At 47.0% G+C, this 25,089-nt stretch overlaps 1 protein-coding gene across 1 annotated transcript; it reads left to right on the top strand.

The window, feature by feature from the left end:
* Positions 1–61: 61 nt before the first annotated feature.
* EFCAB5 (EF-hand calcium binding domain 5) lies at positions 62–25,033 on the top strand (the record flags this gene model as incomplete). Its single annotated transcript, XM_052689256.1, has 19 exons — positions 62–651; positions 2,593–2,749; positions 3,348–3,411; positions 4,723–4,790; positions 8,055–8,210; positions 10,877–10,976; positions 11,627–11,886; positions 12,155–12,290; positions 13,181–13,395; positions 14,562–14,718; positions 17,058–17,347; positions 17,828–18,000; positions 18,607–18,835; positions 19,584–19,736; positions 20,917–21,020; positions 21,752–22,005; positions 22,602–22,828; positions 22,990–23,086; positions 24,364–25,033. Coding segments are annotated over 19 exons (3,588 nt in total), but the record flags the coding sequence as incomplete, so codon positions are not given.
* Between the last annotated feature and the right edge of the window lie 56 nt (positions 25,034–25,089).

The following is a 25,089-nucleotide window of genomic DNA, read 5'->3' as shown; positions in this document are numbered from 1 at the left end:
TGATTGTGCCATCTGCTAGGACACCGCTGCATCTTTTGGCATCGTGTAACATATCTCTTTTGTTCTGTGTCTCAGTCGTTGGTGTACGGCTGCTCAGCCAGAAGAAATGGCCCAAGCTGGAGGTCTGCAGCATCCCAAAGCTGGAGATAAGTGTATGGCTGCCTCAGGAACGGAGAGAAGCCAGGGTTGTGCTGAGCTGCCATGTCTCAGCGATCACGCGCCGTGGAAAGAGTGCTTCTATGAAAAGGTGCAGCAGAGGTCCCTGCGTCTGCAGGAGGCGAAGGTGAAGGCGATTCGTGCACAAAAGGCAGAAGAAGAAAAGGAAAACGAGCGAGAGCCCTGCGATGGGCTGTGCCAGGAGTGGTTCAGGAATGAGGAGGGGTCTCTGGATGCTCGCACCTATTTGACGGACAAACTCCTACCGACGTTAATCCCAGGGGTGGAAAAACTGTTAATGGAAATAGAAAGGAAGGACGTGCTGGCCCCAGGCACGGAGCATGCCAGATTTGACCCCATCACTTTTCTTGGGGAATATCTGATGAGACATAACCCTCAGTATGGCACCTGTACCAAACCCAGCCCCTACCTGAGGGGACTGAACGTGGTCACAGAGGAGCTAAAAAGAGAGATCCCAGATACGGCGTCGGAGAGGTGAGAGACCTCAAGTGTGAGAGGCCACAGGATCACAGCTGGTGTGCTGGGCTGTGCTCCACAAAAGGTGTGGGGTGGCAGAATGAGCCGCGTTGAGACGGCGACTGTCAGCCTGTAATAAACATGAGCAGAACAAACAGAACATGTCACAGGGAACAGAACAGCAGTCCTTCCTGTCTAGGGCCATATGCCACCCTTTGCAAGTATATAATTCCCCTTTAGACTCTATCTTAATTGCATACGTGGGGTGTAAACTACTTCCAAGCCAGCCTAGGTTAGTGACAGCAGTTTTTAGGTACAGTGTCAGTATCAAAGGTCTATGGACTCTTTCACACCATTTTTTTCCAAAGTTCTCCCAAACTCAGTTAACATGACTGCATTAGTGATGCAGTTTGATAATGCCCTCATTTTAATTGCTCGTTTTATATAAAAATACAGAAGTGAACACTGTGTTTGTAGATGAACCTTTGGTGACTGAGAATGATGTCAAAATTACTCATTCACTCCCAGATCACCTATAGCTGTGTTTGTGTGTAATGACTCCTATATGAATGGCTCTCTTCTATTTGCATGAACAGCACATAGAGCTTGAAAATTGGTTTTGGGGTTTTGGTGTCAGGAATTAGGGAAGTAAAATGTTGACATGCCTTATGCATCGTCTCTACATGAAGGTAATTAAAGCTGCCAGTATTGTAATGAATAAAATAGTATGTTAAATATCTCTCTCTAGCTCTCTGAGTTTCTGTCTCCCTACATTTCTAGTGCACATCATAGGAGCACGCCCCATGTGAGTGCAACTAAAGCGGTGTGATGAGTGCCATGCAGTCACTTCATTCCTTGTTGCCTACAGATAAATTGTAACTGATTTATCGTGGTACACACAACAGTTTTTTTTTCTTTCCTTTTTTCTTTTCTTTCTGGAGATGCAGATTGCAGTGCTGGCTTCCCATGCCATGCCTTTGACCTCATCTTGTTACACTCTGTGCACGTTTGGAGACAGATCCTCAGTAGCTGTGGGAGGTTCAGAACTGCTGCAGAGGAAGCGTCGCTCAAGGGCTGCAATCTCTGCCAAGGGGGTTTATGCAGCCAGAGCTGTCGCAGGCTTTGCATATCAGCTGGTTGTAGTATCATGGGATTTGCATTCTTGGTAGCTCAGGATTTACATATTTGTGATGGCTGTATTGAGGAATTTGCATAGGATTCTCAAACCACAGCAGTGCAGAGGATTGTATGTAGCACTGAGACGCCTGACGTGAGTCATTGGCTTTCTAAGCAGGAAGAAAATGTTAGCAGAGAAATGCCAGTTTGGGCTCAAAATCTCTCACATAAGCACCAGTAAGATGAAGAGTGAAATTCTGGCTGCAGAGAGGCTCCTGAAGCCTTGGCACTACCTTCAACACAGGCAGATTTCACTGCAGATTCCTTTCTGAAGCTTACCAGTCCTTCCTCGGGCTTCTCTCCTTAACCACAGCCTGACTGGGAGTCAAAGAATGAGGGAGAACAGATGGGAGAAAATCCTTATCTAAATGGATGGATACCTTAAAGCAGAGACTGTGTTTTGTTCGGGGATGGGAGTCCTTCAGTCTGAGTCAGCCGTCCTTGTGTGGGAGTGAGGCGGCTGTCTCCATGAGGGAACATGTTTCATTCTGCAGTGAGAACACCCTCACCACCATCATCTCCTATTTGCTGGAACTGCCTGACACTGAGCTGAGCTCTCTTTAAAATCACAGGATTTAGTAACTCACTCTTGAAACTGCATCAACTGAGAGAGTTGTGCCCCAAATCTCAAGTTATGCTTTGGACGTAAATGTGCTTTTATTAAAAGGACAAGAATTTCACTAACATATTTCCTTTGTTTTTATTCTTCAGGAGTGGTTTAACCTCTCTTCTTTCAGCTGGTGTATGATGGTATTGTCTAAATCATATTCCTATGTCCTACAGGCTGGCCAGGATGAAATCTGAGGCAAAAACCAAACGTAAGGAAAGAGAGCAGGCAGACAGAATGAAGTGCCAGCAGAAAGAGATGAGAAAAGCAGCACTGGCAACTCAGTTCAAAGAATGGAGAGCGGATGTCAGTGGCAGAATACCAGTTGCACTGGTAACCAGGCTTGATATTTGGTAACACACTGCTATGGTTGTTGCAGGTGGGAGGAAGGGTGAGCTGGTGATGGTGCAGTCTGCCCTGGAGAAGGACTGCAGTGGAGGGTTGGCAGTGCTTGGTAGAGACCCTGACGTCCCTTGGGTCAGGGTGCAGGTTGGTGTCTGACACCTCTCCGAACCCTGGGAGAACGCAGAAAGGCTGCAGTGCTTTCCCTGCAGATGGAGCCAGATGTACCTGCAGGCACAGGGCAGCCAGCCTTGCTCTCCTCTGGGCCTCATTACATCTTCTTTCTAGCCCTATGACTCATACAGATTGACACCAGAGCTTGTAAGAGATGAGATTTGAACTCATCTTAATGATCTCTCGGAACGAGCATCCTTCTTCCAAGTCACACGAGCCCTCTAGGAAATTGCCCTGTGTTTACATGCACAGCAATGAAAACAGAGCCTACATTTAGCAGGGCCTTCCCATTTGAAGTGAGGAGCGTGGCTGCCCCATACAGCTGTCCCACACGGCTGATTACTCAGCATGGTTTACTTCAGCATTTGCCAGCCACTGTCTGCATGAAGCAGCCCTCTGTTACTTTGATTTCTAGATTCAGAGTGCATTGAAGATTTTTCTGGATGTCTGTGCTTCTACTCCCATAGATGCAAGAAAAGGTAAATTTTTTATGTCTTTAGTTTTATATTAATGACTGTTTAGGGTTTAAGGATGAAACTTGCTTCACATTGCACCAAGGAGCACATCTTGTCTAGCTGTTGTCTTTCCCAATCCCATCACAGGGGCCTCTGTATCAGCACAGAAAGGTTTTCCATAATTCCCATCCCATTTATGGCTCACACTTGACCTCTCTGAATAATGATGATTGGGTAGATAGAGCCAGGAATATTGAAGTGGCAACATTCAGCCTGCTGCCAGCCTTTTGCATAGATAGCCCATAATGATCATCAATGATAACAAATCTGCCTTTGCTAGAAGCAGGGCATTTCCAGAGGGTATTTCTGCTTGCTGCTGAAGTAACCTCTGTCTCAAGCTCGCCCCGCTCAGCCCTTTCTAATTAATGAACTGCTCCTCTGAGCAATCATCCTCCATGGGCAGTGCATGGTGTGAATGCCAAACAGAGCCTGAATGCTTCTGGTGCAGAGTTCTCCAGTGCAAACAGATCCTGGGACATAGAGCTGAGAAGGAGGTTTCTGTCTGGGTGCTGGCTCTGCAGACACAAGAGGTACTTCATGTTATGTTCACTGACACGATGCTTCATTTCTCTGTATTTAATTTAATTGCACTCCCAGTATACATGGTAATGGAACACTAAGCTTTGCTTTATAGTTAAGCAACAAAGGTAAATGCATCCCATGCTCTCGTTACCCCTGATGTACTGTGGGATAAAAAACAGGAAAGTGATCCCAACAGAAATAGCGTGTTGGCCTCAAAGGCCTCAGTGAGAAATCTGTGCAGATGTTTGATATCTTCCCAGTTCCTTCAGCAGCCCACCAGCAGATAGTTTTGAATATCATCGTTGGTAAAATGTTTTCTGCAGAGCTATTTGGGAAGATCACTGTGATTTTCACACTCCACTCTTGTGAAGCAGAACTGATGTCCCCGAAACGTTCGGGCGTTTTCATCTATTCAATCAAAACTGATTTCTTTCCTCACATAATTGGTGGTAACTGCTGTTAAAATGGTTGAAATTGCACCAACATCTGTCAAGAATAAATACAAACAAACTGTTCTGAATAGGGGAGTGCAGATTCCCAGCAAGGGAAATATTCTCAGTAAGAACCAGATTTAGATAGCCTCTCTGCAGCCAGACCCTCCACATCCTTGTCACTTCCAGCTGCAGTGTAAGACAGCCTGAAATGCATGTAGTCCAACACGAGGAGATAATGCAGCATACTGCATGCACAGATGTGTGTACAATGCAAAGCACAAACCTCCTGAACCAACATCCCTTCATTTTTTGCTTGCAGCCTATGAGAGGAAGCTGGAGATCACAGACACCTGGGGGAAAAACGTGAACGTTGATGAATTCATAGAGGTAAGAAATGGAAAGAAGGGTCTGATCAGAAGGTGATGTTCACCACAAGGCAGTACTGTTTCCCCATGGACAGTTGAGTGAGTGAAGGGCTTTGGTTTTCTGCAGCACCCCTGGTAACTGATGAGGGTCTAAGAAATTAGGACAATTTGTGTTCCATCCCCATCCTCTGCTGTCACAACGCTTTCATCCAGGCCAGCATCAGAGGCACCGTTTGCTTTCCTCAGCCCTGCTGGGCAGTTATCCTAACAGCAGTGCTCTTCAGAACACCCCTCTCAACCCCTTTGCAGAGCTCCCAGTCCCACTGCCACTTGTGCACTGCAAGGACACGCACCGTGATCCCCTCCTGAAGTCACATTTTGCAATGGCTGCACGAGAGTTGTGGTGTGCCCATATAACCAATTAGCCTGAGGTAATTAATACAGTCCCCAGTGTGTAATTATTTCTGATGAAACTCCACAAGCCATAGGAAACCCTCACAAGTGATGAGAAGCTCTATGTTTTCAGCCCTGAACTGGCCTGAAACCTAACCAGGCTGTAACAGATGGCTGAAGGCTGTGTGAAGGATAACCAGGTTGACAAACAGGCAGTTGTAAAATCAAAAGCTGTCACTGAGAAACATCAGAAGCGTGTTTGTAACTTTCCAAAGCCACTGAAAGTGTCACCTCATTACTCCACTCTTCATCGGTCTGAAAACAACCAAATCAGTTCCAGCTAAATTATTGCAAAGCTTTCCAGGCCAGGGCTTCACCCACCATTTCTCCCTGTGACAGAGCTGTATTTCACAGCTGGGTTATTAAACTTGGGAGAAGAAGTTTGGAATGGAAATGATGACAGCCTGGAGTGCAGCAGTGCTGGTGGGTGCTGTTATGGTAATTAAAAACAGGGCACAAAGCTGTGCAGATGAGTCTCCAGCAGCCACGTGTGATTTTTTGTGCTTTCTTTGCTCTCCGGAGATTCACACATTCAGCATTTTGCACAGAGATACATTTTTATGATAGCTTGTTGATGGCTTTTTTAAGCACAAAGTGAGATATTTTTAAATGTAACCTCAGAATAACTGCATTTAATTAAGGGCTCTGTTGTGGATAACGGGAGCCCAGAGAATTGCTTGCTGTTAGGGAAGCGCAGCGTGGATGCATAACCTCGATGGAAGGTGTGCAGCACCGAATGAACCAACAGAGAAATGCTCTCAAGTATTTTCTGTCTGCCTGTTATTGTAACTCAGAGAAAGATAGGAGACCAGAGGGGAGATGTGCAATAGGCACAGGCTGCCAGGCTGTGCAGCTGCTGTCCTCAGAACACATCCTGTGCTCCTGCTTCCATGCAGTCGTGATGGAACCAAGCGATGGGTTTGCATGGCTTCCCTCAGGAAACACAGCACAGCCACAGATCTTGTCTTCAGCACAGTGCTGTCCCCAGTCCTCAGCCACTACCTGCCTTTGCATCACCCAGGCTAAGGGCTGCTCCCTCCCCATGCCCATCTTTGGCCTTTTCATGTGTGGAAGGCATTGCTTTTTAAAGGAACTTAACATGAATTGGCTTTTTTACTTTTTCTTCCTTGAATTCAGTGCAGCTTTTGGTCACAGGCTGTTAGAAACTCTGGACAGTTTTTGATTTACTTATCTGTAAATGTGAAGTTCAGCATGCGGAACTTCCAGCACTCTGACGCCAAGGGAAATGCTCACATGGCTTTATGGGGTCCGAATCAGGCTTTACAGGTGAGGCTATTCTTCATGAGCACACATGGCTTGCTCGGTTCCCATTGAGATCAGTAGGAACAAAAAGCAAAACATCACTGTTATTGATGATAGTGCATTGACGGCGCAGCCTCACACTGGATAGCAGTGAGGAGGCGTGAGCTTTCTTCTGAGGAGTGCCCGAATCTCTTGGTTACTAATGAACAAATGTGCACTGATCGCATGTACAATATTTCACCCTCCAGAGTGCTCTACACACATCAGCTAAGGAAAGCTTGCAGCTCCACAGCAGTTCCTCCTGCCCCCACAGCCCGACAGACACTTCTAAGCAACGTTCTGAGGGGCTGTCAGACAGCAGTGTTAATACACAGGGCTCTGTGTGTGTCACCAGGATGCCATGCCAAACAACACACTGCTTCCCAACTGCCTGCCCATAGGATCGCTGGCACAGAGCTCCGGGCTGCAGCTCTGTCAATGCACACAGCCCCAGCTCCATCACCTCCTCTCCAGCCCCCCCGTGCCGTTCCTTTTGTGCTGAGATGCAGGAAGAGCTCACACTGTATCAGGAGCCATTCTTTGCCCCCAGCCGCCCTTCAGGCTGTGGGCTGCTGCTCTTCTGCTCTTTCTCTGCTCCCATGTATTTGGATATTATGCAGTGCAACACGAATAATACTACAAATGTTAATATTTCAGGTTGGTGATGCCTGTGTGGCGTTTCAGCAAGCTCAGGGTGCTCTGACACCTACATCAAGTATCCGTGGTCTAAAAACAGGATAAGGAGAAACATTGTGTGTTCTGCACATTCTTCTCTTTCCCTTCCCCACCACTGCAGCCCAGCAACCTGCTGTAGTAATTCAGCTCAGGGTTTGGGGCTGTGGTTTGCTCTGATGGCTGTCATTATTTATGTCACACACACCGCATTTTTAGAACCATACTGTTTTTGCTCATAAAAACCACATGACTATAAATCCAAAGTGTTAAAATGTCTCCAAGGCTGGAGCTCAAAATAAATCTCAAGTCGGCAGAACTCCCTGTGTCAGAGGGCTGGGATGGCAGCAGGCTCATATGCAAGAAGTTATTTCCTTTTCTTACTGTGTCCAGAGCGCTCCTCTAAACACTGCAAGGATGGGCAGTGGTGAGTTGTGGCATTAGAGACCTCAGTGAATGTCAGATCTGCAAAAACGAGTGGCTCAGCTTGCCTTGTTGGGAGCGGAGTCAGGAGCACTAAATGTTGCAGAAAGCTCAAAGAATGTGTCTGCTGCCTCCTGAGGTGTCCCATCTGAGGCACTGGCGCTCCACAGGAGGGTTCTGATGTGGTTGCTAATCCCTGGACCAGGACCTCACACAGCAGCACGTTGGGCTTGTTGGGAGAACAGTGCTGCTTCTGCAAGGAAGAGCAAAGCGAGCGGTGCAGTGCCCATGCACGGAGTCTGCATCACATTGGCAGGCTGATCTGCTTACAAAGCCCTGCACTTTTCATTCCAAGTGATCGATCCTGAAGAGCTGAACTAATGGTGAAAATGCTTGGGGGATGCCAATGGCTTACACTACTGCTTTCTCTTCATAGTATGTCCATTCCTACACGGAGAACTTTCCAGATGATGCATTCCAAGGGGTCCTGAAGCATCTCAGTCAGTGTACTGCTGACTTCCAAGAATCCATCAGGCGTGATACATGCAGGCAGATGTTTACTGATCTCTTCCTACATTGTGATCGTGGACAGGTAAGCAAAGCAGCTCCCAACCTGATTTCACTGCTTCCACTTTGGTATTTCTCTGGGTCGCTGCCTTGCTGTGGTTCCTTCCTCCAAAAACTTTGGCCACTGCACAGCAAGCAGTTGCCATTGTTCTGCAGTTCTCTACATATATGGCATATTCCATTCAGCACTCCTCTAATCATCCTTACAGCTGTCCTACCCAGAATGGACGAATGTGCTCTACGATGTCACACTGAAAATGTCATTAGCTCCAAGAGAACAGAATCACAGAGCACATTTTGACACCAATGCTGTGTTTTAGAGAACGGCAGCAAGCTACTATTTCAGGATGAGGAAAGAAATGTGTCCATTACTCAGTCAGAACACATTTCATTTTCCTGTTGCTCTATCAGTAGCTGAGCAGCGATGGATTCTCCTGGGCAGAGCAATGTATAAGACTGAGTCCCATCGCCAACGTGCATTCTGAAAGGTTCCCTTTTTCCCCTTTCATGTTTTAGTGTGGCTTTCTTCCTGTTACTTCTGTGGCAGTAATCACCACATCCACCCACAGAGGAGATAAACGATGCACACTGACCCATGGACATGCACCATTCTCAGTGTGCCCCATCACCTGTAGCACCCACTCTGCAAAGCACAGCAGAGCAGTTGTTTCAGCTCCTGATTTCCATTCATTCGGCAGCAGGCAGTTATTCCAGTCTGCATGGCGAGCATGGCTGGCCATCAGGGAGCTGCAATTAGGGCTGAGAAAGCAGTGTTTAAATTACACTCAGATTAGAAGGCACCCACATGCTTGTGATGATGATTTCGGATGCACGCATGCGGAAGGATGGCAGCTCAGTGTGAACTGCCTGAGCTGTGCAGCAAGGCAGGAGCTCCCCAAGGCAGCACCACAACATGGATGAGTCACCAGCTGAACGCCCCCAAAGTACAACAAAGTCTGCCCTCTCATTACCTTTCCAAGTGCCCATCCCCACCTTGCTCACCAACAAGCTCATGGTGGGGCTGAGGAGACACACCTCGTGTTTCCAGAAGAGCAGTCAGGCAGTCAGACACCGACCTGTCGCTCATTACATGGCAAGTCTGCTTTTGTCTGCATCAGTAAAGGAATTAAATGTGGATCAGAGAGCTGAGCTGAAAACAACCACAGGTCATCACCTGCCAGCATCGAGGTGATGAGGAAAGGAGGTCAGCATGCTCTCCGTTCCCCACAGTTGGCACTGAAAGCAAAGCTGAGCTTTGGGCAGTTGTACAAACACAGATGGCCCGCTGTTATTTATATGGGCTCTGTACCTGTCCTGCTGATTAGCAAGTCAGTGCAAGGGGTTGGGATGCAGCAATCGTTCTTTGGGCTGTTTTTAATAAGGCTTTATTCATTGATTTACATCTTCTATAAAATGAAGCTTTGCATTAGCGCTGCCAGCTTCAAGGCAGCCTCCAGATGATTGTGATAAGTGACAGCTGAAGAAATGTGAAGAGCAAATTAAGTGTGTACAATGGAAACACTGAATGTAGAATCCAAATATTACAGAGTCATCTGATAACATCCACATATTTTTGTGTTTGTGTATAGAATCACAGGATCACAGAGTCGTTCCGGTTGGAAAAGATCTCTCAGATCCCTGTGTCCATCCTCACCATGCCCACTGATCACAGCCCTCAGTGCCACATCCCACAGCTCTGGGACACCTCCAGGGATGGGGATCCCCCCTTCCTGTGCAGCTGTGCCACTGCAGCACCACTCTTTGGAGAAGAAATTTCCCCTAATATCCAACCTGAACCTCCCCTGGTACAACGTGAGGCCATTCCCTATTAAATAGATGTGTCCCTACTAAAAGGATGCAGAATTCAATCTGATCCATTCAATTGCAAGACAGAATCACAAGTCAGTGAGTCCTGCCCTTTCTCCTCTAAGTGCAAAATGTGAAAAGGAAATCAATAATTTGAAAGCAAAGCTACCTGCCACAAATAAATGGGAGCAAATCTGTTAGCTAATTAACTACTGTAGCTCACTAATGGGAGGAAGATTACAAAGGTGGCAGGGCGGAAATAATGACAACAGGAATTCACTGTAACGTGAAGGCCTTGCAATCATTTGCTTTACTTTTTAAACTCAGTTTCCTGGCTAGCAGTGGCCCATTCCTTTGCCTTTTCTTGGTCTGACTGCACACACTCCCTTTTAGCTGCAAGAACTTAATGAACTCTGTGTTTTCCTCTGCACTCACCTCTCCCACCCCTGTGCTCAACTCTGCATGAATATCTGAAGGAAGTTTGGGTGGTTGTCAGATCTGGGGGCTCGTGATGTTCCCAGGCAGTTGGACAGATGATGCTGCAAAGGAAGCAGTGGGGCACAAAACCAAACCTCAGTGCCATGCAGCACAGTGGCAGTCCTTCCATGGTGCTCTCAGGCAATCCATTCCCATCCTGAAAGCATCAGCTGTCATAGGATGTGCTTGCACAGCACTCTGTTACAAGTTCCAGATAAGCCCAAAGAAGGAATTTTTGTCCTTGTAAAATAAACTGACTTCTGTGAAACACGTTTCCATGTTCTGCTCATGGATAATGTTCTGTCATACACAGTTCTTATGTGATGCCTTTTGATGCTCCAAATGTCCACACGTGTCCCGAGAACCAGAGCAAGAAAGCAGCACAGTAACTGTCATCTCTCTGTCTAGGTTGGTGTCTTGGATAGACCCCAAATACTTGGCCTTCTGGAGCAGTTCTATGAGAGGAGCTCTGTGTGTGCCAGGAGGAGATTCCGCGACCCCAAAGAGTGTATGTGGGGTGTTCCAGTTACACAGCATGAATTTGTCTTGTTAATATCCATTTACAAGTATGGTTGGAAATGGACCTAAATGGGCAGTGTGAGCTGGACACCATCATTGGCAGACATTTTGCAAACCGTGATGCAACGCTCAGAAATACTGCAGCATCACAAACCTCTCCTTCCTCAGCCATTCTGCAATGCTTCTCCTGAACAAGTTCTTTCTTACTGGGGATTATTGCAGGTTAATGTTCTGTTTACACAAAAACTTCTCTGGGAATTTAGAAGAATAAAGAAAAACCACAGAAAGTGGTTTTCACCTATGTGAAAGTAAGGGATTTTAAGATATTGGACATCAGTTAACTGCTGGGATCAAAGACAAGGCAAATTGCAGCCTTCCTTTTTGCATGGAGAGTTACAAAAATATATTGCAAAAGAAACATGGAGCAAGAGGCAGTAAGGAGCAGTTCTCTGCAGGGGAAGATTTTGTTAAGTTTGGCTTTTCTGAGATGATGTCTGCAGAAAATATTTTCTCTCTTTGACATTACAGTGGGAGGGAATGCCATTTATTTTGGTTTAGTTGAGTTCTTGTTTTCTTGTGCAATCCTAGAGAACAAAACCAGTGCAAGCCACCAACTTATCCATGTTGTTTCTGCATTAGGGCCGATAGTTGAACTGCAAGAGGTCAGACTGGAGGATCTGTGGGGAGACCTTGAGGACCAGGAAGATTATGAGGAACCCAGAGAAGGTTTGGTTTTGTCTCCACCAGAGATTTCTGAGAGAGAAGTTTTAGCACATGAACCTGCAGGTGAAAACAGGCAGGGAAGTGATGGAACAATGGAACAAATGGATGTGAGTGAAACAGAGACCGGAGGAATTCCTAAGGAAGAAAACCAAGCAGCAGAATCAGGTGGTGCTGAGGTGAGGAAGGGAGGTGAGAAACACTGATTTTGAACCTGGTGATTTGGATGGAGGTAGAATGCACAGTGAGAGGCACGGTGAGTCTGCAGGGGCAGGAGGGAGGAAGCTTCCCCAGGGCAGCTTCTGCTCAGAACTGTCTCAGCAGAGATGAAACTGAATCTGACAAACAGGCGGGGGACCAAAACAGTCTGAAGATGCGCCTGAAGCTGTGAACAAGATGTCAAAAGACAAAGCTGTGGCAGACACTGATGTCATTGCTTGCAAACAGGACGCTGCAGAGGCCATGGAGGAACCTCCTGCAAGAAAAGAGGGTCTCACAAGGCAGCACAGCAACTGGTTTGAACAGCAGACAAGCTCAGGGACAGCACTGCAGGATGAGGACTGTCTGCAGGAGCCAGGTGAAGGTAAAAGGCTTCTCCTTTGTTGTGCCAGACCTTAACCTTCAACGTACACATTTTTATTGGATCAACTACAAGAGCACATGCATGTGAGTGATTTCTGACCAGCCAAGCCTTTGCTGTCTGCTCTGTATGATGTTTTCCATCAGGGTTTCATTGCCAGGAGCTCACGCTGTGCACTCTGGTTCACAGATGATTTGTTTTTAACATTGCAGGCCCTGCCCTCTCACACGGACCGGGTTCTACTGCTGCAGACAGCCAGGAGCGTGAGGAGCCACGGCCAGGTACTGCTCATGTCAGATCTCCTCACCTACATAACATGTGTGCGCGTAACAGCTCTCACAAAAGCTGTACCATAGGACTTTTTATAAATCTTATGTCCTTACAGGCTGTATTTTGTCCTTTATCAGGTGATCTTCTCACCTTCGATCTAAGCTTCAGGCACGGAAGCCATGGAGAGAAAATTCCAGAGGACTGGGGCTGTGAGAACAGATTTCCAGGTATTTGGCCACAAAGCTGTGCTTTCACTGGGCACACGGTGACTGGCAGGGTCTGTGGGTGTGCTGTGAGCAAGAATGCAAACACCAACTGCTGAAAGCTGACTGCAGGGAGGGAGAGCAGCACAGTCTTAGTCTCACAAGGTGGGTCTCTCATTCAGTTAACCCATATTCAGTGCTTTGCTTTAATTGCACAATAGCATCCATGCTAGACTGGAGCAAAAATCGAAGAATCTGAATGCATAAAGTGCAAACAGATCAAGGCCTTCCATCAACGCAGACTCAGTCTGCACTCAGCCACACGGCTGGGAAGCACAGGGCTCAGGGGTGCTGCTGCTTTGCAGTCGGTGCAGCACAGCAGGCAGCTTGCTGTGACACACGGTGCTCCCTGCCTTTCAGACCTCCACCCCACCGTGGCAGACATTCGGAGTCGCAGTGCTCCTCGTGCTGGGAGCCCCTTTGATGGAAGCTGCCTCAACCTGCCGCGCTTTGTTCAGCTGATGGAGACATTCCTCGGGGAAGGCAGCGCTCTGCCTGCCGTCAAGGGGCTCGTTGGGTTCATCAAAGAAGAATACAAACAGACCGAAGAGGAAAAAGTGAAACAACTCGAAAAGGTAAATATTTATAAGCTTTGCTGATCACGTGTCCACAAACAAAACTAAGCAATGCCTGGAGACAACGGCACATCTTTTAATCTTGCGCTGGCAGAGCTATTCTCTTCCAGCCCTGTGTTCTGTATTTCTTCTGCCCTGTTGTTTCCCCATCCTCAGCTCTGAGCTCTAGCAGAGAGAACACACTCATCCTGTAGGAGGTTATCTGTTCTGGACCCAGTGAGACAGCAGATTGATGGTGACGAGCTCAAAACATTCTGTTCTGCTTAGTCATGTTCATGGCAGTCAAGAGCCTGATGTGTGACCTGCTGCTCTGGCATGCACACATGAAGTTATGGGTGTTCTGGTGAGGGCTTTGAGGCACCCCTCCACCACGCTGCTTTTGCTGTATGTGCACAGGTATTTGAGAATGTGGGCATTTCTTTGTGGTTAAGTTACAAGGGGCTTTTGCAAAGTGTTGGAAAAATACAGCTCCTGTCAGCAGCATTCTCATACTCAGCATCATGTACACACATACATAAGTCCCTGTATTTCCGTGGGCCTGTTCACATCATTTTCTCTAGCTGTGCCTTCCTCAGAATTCTCTCTGGTTTCCCTCTGTGCTGCTGACCTAATTTGGGTGAGATATTGGATCTGACGGCTCCTCATGTCCTCACATGGAGCGCAGCACACTGCTGGTATTTCAGCCTTAGACACAGTGCCACTCAGTGCCATTTATCACCACACACTGCACCAAGGCTGGCACCAAAGGAGAAACTGCATCTGCATTTCTTGGAGCCCACACACTTCAGGGCAAAACCAGGCAAACAGCATGGAAACACACACCGTCAAACCTTTGGGTCCTGCTGGCAAGGCTCTGCTTAGTTCTTGCCATGGAGGTGTTTGTGCTCTGGGAAATTCCCACTTGCCTGTGTTGGTCTCATCTCTTATCCCTAGGAAATGCCCCTCTGCAGTTCTGATTCTGCCAGGTAGCATTGAGCTGTCTGCTCCAGTTAGTGCTTCCAAATATCTCCTGGGTTTAATGGTTCATCTCTGAGCTGTCTGCTCACAGTTCTGCCCTGGTCCATAGGGGCTGTGTGATCAACCCACTGCTGCAGCTCCCGTATGTGTGCAGATGTTAAGCATCTCTGTTGAGGAAGCACCAAACAGGAGCTCTTTCTCTGTTGTAGGCACATCTCATCTCTCGTTTGACCCGACGGGAACGGCTTCTGGAGGCACTTTTTGAGAAGTGGGACATCAATGCATCTGGGTTTCTGGAGATGAAAGAGGTGGAGGCTGCTATGAATACATTCAAGGAAGGAATGGAAAAAGAAGCTGTGAGGAAAGGTAAGGAAACAGCTGTGCTCTGAGAGGAGTCATACAATGTCAACACAATAGGCCTTAAAGCATTCAAGGACGGTGCTAACGAATTCGTTGGCAAGCACCTGGAATGTTTTGGTTTTGCAAGCAGTCATAAGCACGTAAGGCCTGATGTGTAAAATGAAAAGGAACTGTTATCCTGACCTGCTTGTTAATGCACAGCTCCATTCCCTCCTCTGCAGGACTCTCCAGGGAGAGTGGTTCTTAATCAGAGAGGTAGCCCAGAGCTGTCACAGCACTGTGATGCGTTGAAAAATGGTATTGGCAGTAATATGGAGTGTATGGTTGGCTGTAATATGGAGTGTATGTTCCGGAGACAGCAGTGAAAACAAACCAACCAAGCAACAAAAACCCTAAAGCCTGAGGACAGGCTTCATACTTTTAGTCTAGCCTGTGTTATCCTGCTATTTTTGATGGATATATTTTACTACAGAGTCCATACAGGGCTCATGTGGTGTTCAGTAATCCATACTCTTGCTCAGTTCTCATGAATGAGACAGTAACTCCAAGTCTCACTTCACTATTAGTCCAGTAATGTCGGTCCTTGACAGAGGCCTGGGGCAGCCAGAAGTGCAGCAGGTTCACCCAGGTCTGTCCAGCAGCTTCATACGTGGGCATCACTGAAATACCAGATTAGCAATCAAGAACATGTCTGTGTGTGTGCCTGGGTGGAGTGGACAGGTTTATTCATCTCCACGCACGTCTGCGTGTTGCTCGCTCCACCACACGCTGTTGAAAAGGGCTCATTTTGGCAGGCAGCAAAATCTCTCTATTCTTTTGCTGATTCCAGCAGCTGGTGGGATGGGCAGCACACCGTCCTGCTGTTAATTACCCCTAGGCTGCACAGCCACAGAAGGAAATGGTGCTGCACAGCTCTTCTGCATTTGCAGCATGCCAGAACGTGCTTACAGGAGCACAGAGGGACACAGTCCCCTCCACAAAAGCCTTATAAACTAAAGGGACAAATAGAAAGATATTATAGCAAAATCAAGACCACCTAGAAGCAACAGAAAGCAGCAAGCTCTGACATCACCTCCTGAAGGCATCGTGGAGCAAACTGGTTTGGAGGAGGGGCTCACAGACATTGCAGTTTCGTGGATGAAAATGGGTGGAACGATCTGATTTTCCTTGTCAGTGAAAAGTGTAACCTCACAGATGGAATGGGGAAACAATTCAGTGTGCTGTGCTTCAGTAGAGGAAGAGCTGATCAGCTTCACGTGTATTTCTTCATCTCTTGTCATGGAGGAGAAAGTGGAGGTCAAAATCCAAACACTTTTACACTGTTGCTGAATTCTCCATCCTATTTTTGTCAGTAAATCAGAAATCACATGGAAAAAAAAGAAAAAAAAAAGCCTGTATCTTCTTTAGATCATGGGCAGGCTAAGAAAGCATTGGCAGGCAGCTGTGGCATGACTGAGGGCAGTTAGTGTGTGCCACTGCAGCTCACAGCACTGAGAAATGCACCAACAGCCCCAGTTCTCCCTGTGCAGCCTGTGACACTGCATCACTGCTCTTTTGGAGTTGTTCCTAATATCTGGCCCAAAATAGGCAGCAGCTCTTCACTGTTGAGGCGTTTTCCACCATAATGTATTCCTCCCAACCCACACAATTTGTTCCTTTTGCACCACATCTGTTGCTGCAGTGCAGGTGATTCCAGAGCAGCTGTTGTCCCACCCTCTGTACGACTTCAATGGAGCTTTCATTTGCTTTGATCTTCATTTGTAAGAGCTAGCACAATACAACTGTTATTTCAATAATTCATCAAAGGCACCTAAAGGAGGATAATTAAAAGTGACTTTGGGAGGCCTCAAAGGAAAGTCACAATGGCTGAACGGAACATCCAGGTGTGGGAGTGATCTGTGAAATCATCCATAAACTCTGGCCTTCACATTTACAATAGGAGAGGTGAGCAGTTTTTTTGTCAACCAGTGCCTACATGCAGCCCAGTCCCACCAGTCCCTCAAGTGCCCATAGAACTCGGTTCTGATGAGCAACACCTCTGATTTTTCCTATTTCCCATTGATCTTTATTTCTTAGGCATCCTGTAGAGGTGCACAAGGAGTAGTGCTGTGCAGGTTTCTTTCTTAGGAGGTGAGAACGAAGGCATCTAGTGGAAAAGGTACAACCCATCTTGAACCTCTCACGATAACAACTTTCTTCAGGAGGTAGCTGGAAGAAGCCCAGAGTGATGGGCTGGGCTGCCCCAAAGCCAATCTAGGGCATAATTTGTGCTTTGCACAGAAAAAAAGCAAAAAAATACTATTCAAATAGGTTATCCCTGTCTTGTTTTCTGTTTCTCCTAACAGCAAAAAACCACTTTTGCTCACGTTACCCTCAGTTTGGCAGAGTGGGGAAGCTATCCCCAAAGGCATTCCAGGCTTTCCTTGAGTTGGTGGCTTCTGAGCTCACTGGGGATGAAGATGAAGTTATTGATAACATTGTGGAATTTTTGACCACGAGAGTGGAACGAAGTCACGTGGAGTGCTTGCAAAGCTTGGCGAGGAGGAGGTGGCTGCACAACATCCAGCGGGCAGCTGAGAGCAGCGGAGCACGCATGGACCCGGTGTACGACGCCGTGCTCAAGGCCCTCCTCAAGGTATTGGTCCCTGGGAATGGCAGTTTGTTGTGTCAGTGTTGTGAAACCAACTTCCAACCCCGATGCTTCGAGGGCACCTCACAGCTTACAGGGGCTGAGGATGCCGTCCCTGTGCTTCCTGCTCAGCGATGGTGTCCAGGAGAGTCAATGGTTTTGCACAGTCCCAGGTGAGATCCACGATGGAAGAATCTCCTATTGGAGATGAAATTCACAGTGCTGCTTAGGCCCTGGGTGTAGTTAGCTGGTTGTTTCAACGACAGGGAAAAAGAAAGCCGTTCTCTCTGGCAGTCAGCACCCAAAGTGGTTTTGCTTGTAACAGAGCTCACCAGTCCATCACAGCACACACATCGTGCGTGACATACAAAATCAGTGACCCAGAACAGCGTGTCAGCACAAATGAGACAAGTGATAAGTACATGAAATAAGCGTAATGGCCAATGGCTAATGTACATAATGTAACAGGAAACATTTGGTTGCTAGGATGCAGAAGCCCACGGGGATAACAAGAAGATCAGTGCATATATTGCCCTTTTGGAAGAAAACCAGCTCTCACCAGAGCGGGGACAGACGCTCCTGCGCTATGTGGCATGCACCACAGATGATGCTCCGTATGTTCTAAACCAGGCACTCTACAGAGACATGAAAGGAGTAAGGTAAGAAAAGCCACCAATAGTTTCCTTTATTTGAAAAGTGCTTGCAATGCAGGGGTACCCAGCAGTGCCTGGAGGTGCTCTGAAAACAGAGGTTGATGGGCTGCTCTGGAGAGGAACGTCCCTCAGGGACCACTGTGGGATTCTTCATTATCACACACATGCCCTAATGCTTTGCATGGTCTGCTCAGAACTGCTCTGTTTGGGATTCCACTCCTTCCCTTGGGTGATTAGCTCACGGCCTCACAAGTCTCATCCTTTAGCAAAGTCCGTTACACCGGGCCTACACTGGAAATTAATGTCCTTACAACAGTTTACATCCACTTGGATAGTTTTTGAGAGCAATGCTTTCCTTCCTTAATGTTTAAAGTACAAACAGCTTTCCTGCCTCTGTATGTCTTATTTCCATACGCTAAACGCATTTCAATACTGCTTCTTCTGATCTATGAAATGTAACAGCTGCTCCCTTCTGAATTCCTCTTCATTACATTCATTAGTTGGTGCTTTTACATTGTCTTAGGGACAAAAAGTGCCTTATTTATTCCCAGTGATTCTGGTATGTGAGTGGTAAATGGAAGCTCGTCACAAACCTGCCCGTTTATTTTTCAGCTTTGCAGCTGTTGAAGAGGAAAAGCCCATCCATGTCCCAAGAGTTCAGCTCCATGGAAATATCCACTTCTGGAACCAGGACCGCCCAGCCGAGCAGAGGAGAGGCTCATTCCTGGTGCTGCCATTGCAGGATGCTCACTGGAGAGTCTTTGGCATTCTGGGACTTGATACTCTTCGAGACCAGAACGAGAAAACCATCTTCCTGACCCATGAGATCAGCTTCTACCAGGTGGGCACCACCAGAAGGCCGTTTGTGAGTCTGTACTACAAAAAAAAAGGGCAAGAACACTGAATTTTTCAGGTTTGCTCTGAGATGTAAGATGGTACAACTCAGAAAAAAAACAACCAAGCAGTGGGCTCCTCTTCATTGTATGTGATAAAACTGTGTGTGAGCAGAACACCTTACCAGCATCGTGCTGATTGACATCTTCTTTGTAATTGATGATCAGATACCATCTGATCAGTCATTTATTTAAACTTCTCCTGCAGACCTGACTATTAAGTTACTTGTGCAAAGCCCAGAGAGCAGCTTTATTTACCGAAGCACTGAATCTCAGATCGGTGTTCGTTTCTACAAGGTGGCCCAAAAACCCAACACGAAAACTTTTTGCACTGTAGATCAATCGCAAGCACCAGCAGGCTGGGTTTCCTTGTGATGCAGTGTTGCTCTTTGGAATCTGCCGGACTGTGGATGCAACATGCGGGCAGCAGGGAGCGCAGCAAGCCAACGTTATCAGCGGGTTTGGCTGTGCATCACCACAGAGAGCAATCACAGTGCTTGGCTGTGACCTGGGTGCCATGGAATCTCAGGGCCTGCTTTAATAACACACATTTCGCAGTTACTTTTCACCTTTGCAAGCTGCCGTTAAAGTGATTATTACAACCGCTTGGCTTCGTGTTGTTGGATGATCCTAATTGTTTCCTTTCCTAACTCACATAGAACTGCCTGGCTCATTTGGAGTGTTCTGCTTTCACAGGGAGTTTCTCAAGCATTCAGCAAAGCCTACCAGCATGTGTGTTCACTAGGAAGTGTTCTGCAAATGGCCCTCACTGCTCTGGACTGGTTGTATCACAGAGTGCCCAGCATCCACGCTGTCAGCACGTACCTGGTGGAGCCTGGCAATGATCAGGTGTGCAGATTACTGATGAGGAAGGTTATGCTGATTAAAGGTACAGGGGGCTGACAGGCCTACTTAGGCTGGGGAGATACTTCATTTCTAGCTGTCTGTGATTTCCCAGTGCTTTTGTTGTCAAACTGAAGCCTGCCTGAGATACTTGTGCCTGCCTGAGTATCAAAAGCTATAGAGGTAGAAAGGGAAGGCTCCCTCTGTAAAGGAGGGTGCTCTTCCTTATTTTCATCCTCTCGTGTAAAACAGTGCTGCTAGCATAGCTCCTTTCTCCATGGCACAAGAGAATATTCTTCTATTTCAGAGTAAAACCCCACACCTACTCAATCCATCCTTCTATCCATCCATCCCTGCATCATCCATCCATACGTTAACCCCTGCTAAAGCTTTGCTATTTGAGACCTCCACAAAGGGAGATGCCCTTCAGTGGAGACCCTGTGCATGTGAAAATTAAGGCATGGAAAAAAAGGAATGCCCAAAGGCTTCTATCTGAACCAAGACCTAAATGCAGTGCAGGAAGGGCTGCTCCCACTTAGGCAGCTTGTAGAGGCAGCCCACCTATGAGCAGATCATATCCCAGTGGTTCAGCAGGCACTCGAGCCCTGGGAAGCTTGTCACTTCACATACAAGTAAGTTAAGGAGATGAAAAGTGCGTGTAATAGTAAGGAATGATCCCATGTCACCACAATGCCTGTATGACATCTGCTGAAGCCATAATTCATCTGCTTCCTCTGATAAGCGTTGTTTTTGTTGGAAGCTTTCTGTTGTCATTCCAGGCTCTGCCCTGTCCCTCGTTAACTGCCCGATAGGCAGGTCATGTGTCAAGGCATGCTGACAGAAGCGTGCCATGAGAAATGAGGACTGTAACACGATGTGAAAAAGAAGGGAAACCTCTTCCTTAGCCTGTGGGTGTTCCTCGGTGTGGAGCCTGGGGACGCATTAGATGGTTTGGCTGAGGGAAGGTCCAGGCACATTCTTCATGCACCCTGAGCAAGAAGGGGAATAAAAACAATGCCTGGTAATAAAACTAGGCATTGCTGGGAGATGTCTAAAACCATCTCATGGCATTCAAATGCATGTGGGAATTTTAACACACACACACACAAACACTCTGCCCTCTCCAAGCTTCACAATGGCTGTTCCTCTCCTGCGTGCAGCTAACCACCCCTCTCCTGTCTGACAGATGTGCGACTATGCTCTGCGCAGAATGATTGCTACAGACAGTACAGGACAAAAGGAAATCCAGACCTCTCCTGTCCTCCTCCTCAGAAAAGAGAACCTTTTCAGGTGGGCTCCAGCACTTGCAGTCAGTTACCAGACACCCCAGGTCCCAGATCCCAGCCTGCACAATGCACACAGCATGAGGCCGGCTGTAACGCAGCCCTGCTGCAGTGCCTGCCCACACTTGTCTCTCTGCTGAGGCTCCAGGTGTGGATCTATGTGATGCTGAATGATGAAAGCACAAGGTGCATTTTCTATTTGATTTTAGGCCTGCAGAAAATTAGCTTCCATCTTAATGCTTACTGCATGAGCTGCTGAGCAAGCTCTGCATCTGTTGTGGAAGGTTTGCAGGATCAGAGCCTATAGTGATGGATTTCACTATTTACAGTAATCTGCCTTTTTTTTTCCTGGCCATATTTGTCTCATTTCCTGTCATTATCTGTTTCCTTCAGCTGCCAGGATCCTCACAGACTTGTCTTAAGCATATCAAACAAGAAGTTGTTTTTAAAGTGAGAATACAACCTACTTTTAGCTTTGTTGAATTGTTGTGGTTTTCAACAGCTGCAATTTTCAGCAATATTGTATTCCAAAATGTAATTTTCTCCATTCTGTATATGGCTTTAATGAGACTTAAACACGTTCATGTTTCAGTTAAAGGAATTAAACAATAATTGTAAGATAATACCTTTGTTTTAACAGCGAGAGACGAATGACCTGTAACTGAAACATGCTAAAGTGCCCAGAGGGACTGGAGTGGTAAAGCTGTGGACTTACTCCTCTCTTTACTCTCATTTCAGAGATTACCTGTTTAAGTGCACAGACTGCTCAGAGGTTGTTTGCAGTTCTGTCTGTGGAGAACAGCACATTGCAGTGCCTCTCCGGGACCTGTCAGGACGAGCTCTGGGGTTATTTGATATCAGCATTGGACCCCAGCAGACATTACCTCCCCACGAACATAAGGACCTGCAGAGAATGCTGAAGATGGCCCAAGCTGCCTGTTCAGAACTGCTGAAGATGCCTTCAGAGGAAGCCAAAGCAAGCTGTGTCCTGGGTATTGTGCTCACAGAGCCAGGAGAGATTATTAGGGGTAAAAGCAGGAATCACAGTAAAACCACTTCGGAAGTATTTGTGCAAATACAAATGACACCAAAGACCTTTGGTCCAGGTACTGCTCCTGAGCAAGCCCAGGGGCTGAGCACAGTACCCTTAAGCAGCATGTTTAGATTTTGGCTTTGGTTCACGGGATTTCCACTGAAATCAAAGGCGTGAAGCAATGTGCTGCATTCAGGAATCTAACATCTTCTGCTCAGTGCCCCGGCTGAGATGGAAAGGATCAGTGTCACAACTACCTGTGTGCCTGGGCCCTCTGTGCTCTCAGGACTGCTCTGTAACATTTATGGCACCTGTCTAATCCCCTTAAGGCACTCAGCAGTCTCAACACATCACACATTACAGAAAGCTTTGCCTCCTAGAACACATAACCTTCTGAAATGTTGCATAGCACACTTGGGTTGTAAATGGATCAAGCTCTTTGTTAAGGAGAAAATGAGCTAATGGCAAAGAGGCACAGCTGTTCAGCCAGTAATGTAAGTCTTGAGCAGTGAATGTTTCCAAGCAACTTCTTGAAAGGTTTGCTTGTGATTCCAGAGGCAGAACACAGGAATGTGAGGCATGCAGGGATTGTCTTCCACCGCTTCATGCTGCAGGACCTGCGTGAGTGTATCCAGAAACTGAATGCCGAGAGCTTTGCTGAAATCAGGAGCTACGAAGACCCACCAGCTCTGGTACATAACATAATGAAGGCTGTGCTGTTGCTTTTACATCCAGAGTGGGAGGGCACAGAGAAGACTGAGAACTGGAATCAGTGCATACTGGTGAGACGTTTATTTCTTCCTTTCAATCTCCCATTTTCTGACTTATCATTTCTAGAAGTGCTGCCTGCAAGTTTCCTACAGGCCAACCTTAGCCAGCTTTAATTCTGCAACTCTCTCTTAAGGTTTTCACCATCCGACCTTCTTTGTTCTCTTCATTGCAGCAACTTGACGACAATTTAATTCAGGAGATGTATTGCTTTGATCCCACTGCTGCATCTGTGCACGTTCAAGCAGAGCTGGTGCAGAACTGTATCAATGGTAAATACCATACAGTGACTGTGAGATGATCAGGCACAGCTCAGCCATGAAACACTCTCAGTAGTGACATTCAGCTGAGCGCTTTAAGTCCTCACTTCCAAAACTAATTTTGATTTCCTGATAGATTAAACAATAGATAAGGGGTCCTAAATATCTGCAGACTTCGTCAATAAAAGTCAATTTGTTATATTTATTATCAAAACTCACTGCCTTGAGGGTAGGGGAGCAGATCAGCTTTGAGATCTAGCAGAACGGGTGATCTCATTGTAAACCTGTAGGTAACATGCTAACAATTGAGTTTTTTTGGGCAAATAATCTGTTCTGTGTACATCAGACCTGCTGTGCACTAGGCAATGACCCAGCTCCAAACAAATCATGGGTGTGGGAGCACAGTGGGAGCCCTCCTGCTCATAAACACCATCTGCCAGGTACTCCATACACTCATTGGCCATAAACAGGAGGTTAGGTTTCCATCTGTCTTTCCCTCATTTAATGAATATGAGCTTTTTTTGGTGCCAGAGTACTCAAGAGGCTACTAGTATTTTCAGTCTCTCTGCAGGAGAAGCAAGTGGTGTTCTTGTTGACATCTCTCCCTTATCGATTTAATGACAGACTGAGAGGCTCGTTAAAATTAAGTGTGGACAGACTTACTAATTCAGCTGGGGATACTCATTTACAGTGACCTTCCTACTGCTGAGCAGTGAGCAGTCATAGCTCCTTTGTATGTGTTCCCATGTACATTAGACTAATTCTGGAGAGAATGAAGCAGGCCTCAAGCATCCAGTCCTCCTAGGCTTAACTGGAAAGGCACACAAAACACTTTGGCAAATTATTGGAACTTATTTGTGGGACAACAGTGTGAGATCAGTGGTTTGAAATCAGTACAACTGACAAGGGAAGGGACTGGAGCACAAGTCTGATGGGGAACAGCTGAGGGACGGGACAGTGTGAAGAAGGGTCCCTGAGCCTGGAGGCGTCCCATAGCCATGGAGATGTGGCACTGAGGGCTGTAGTCAGTGAGCACTGTGGGCTGGGGTTGAACGTGGGGATTTGAGAGGTCTTTTCCAACCCAAATGGTTCTGCGATGCTATGAATTCTTGCTAAATGAACATCAGCGTTCACACACGTTGTGTGTTGGACAATACCCCTATGTTCTATAGACATGTCCTGGAATATGGAAGCACATAACCTACACCCCACTCCCAGAGAGATGTTTAGAGGTATGACTGCATGGTTTCAAGCTAGCCTTTTGCAGTGACAGCTCTCCTCTGTTGCAGGGGCACCTCAGGCAGCAGTTTGGCCGCAGGGTTCCATAGCAGCCCGGCTCCTGGAGCGCTGGGTCCACACCTGCCTGTGCCTGGTCCAGCTGACAGAGAGCACACGGAGCAACGCGGCCCCATCCTGCAGCACTGCCCACAGCAACGCCTCCTGTTAAGACCACCAGCTGCTCACCTAACGCAGCTCCTGATAAGGAGCACTGTAATGAAACACTGCTTCATTAATTGTTTGCTTTTATTAGTTATGCATTGCAACTCAGCACTCGTCAAGACAGTTAGTTAGGTGCCATTAAGAGCAGTAAAAACATTGCAAGGAAATACTTTTGCGAGTATGAATCTATCTGCTAAACCTTAAAAAGGCTGCTTGAGGCTTTATTATTGAAGTTCCAGTAAGAGAGGCTGGGAACACTTGATGGCAGAAGCACTCATAAGCCATGCAGCACAGAAGCTGGGGATTCCCCCTCTTTCAGTTACATTTTAGAAGCAGCTCTAATTGACGGCTGTTAATCAGCACTGTTAGCAGTTATAGGCGCGCTGCAGCACAGCCCCGCTGTTTTCATACAGCCCCCAACTTCAGCCTGCAGCAAGGCTGCATCTGTGCAACACTCCTTTTGGCAGAACGGCTTCTTTTAATAAATCTGTGGGAAATTAAATCCTCCTTTCTCCTTTCAGACCGGCGCCTCCATGTCTGCGGACGGGAACGCCGGTCCCGCAGCACCCGCCGGC

This window comes from Tympanuchus pallidicinctus, unplaced genomic scaffold (assembly GCF_026119805.1).
Source record: "Tympanuchus pallidicinctus isolate F22 unplaced genomic scaffold, pur_lepc_1.0 scaffold24, whole genome shotgun sequence".
NCBI lineage: Eukaryota > Metazoa > Chordata > Aves > Galliformes > Phasianidae > Tympanuchus > Tympanuchus pallidicinctus.
This window is presented reverse-complemented; position numbering and strand designations above follow the sequence as displayed.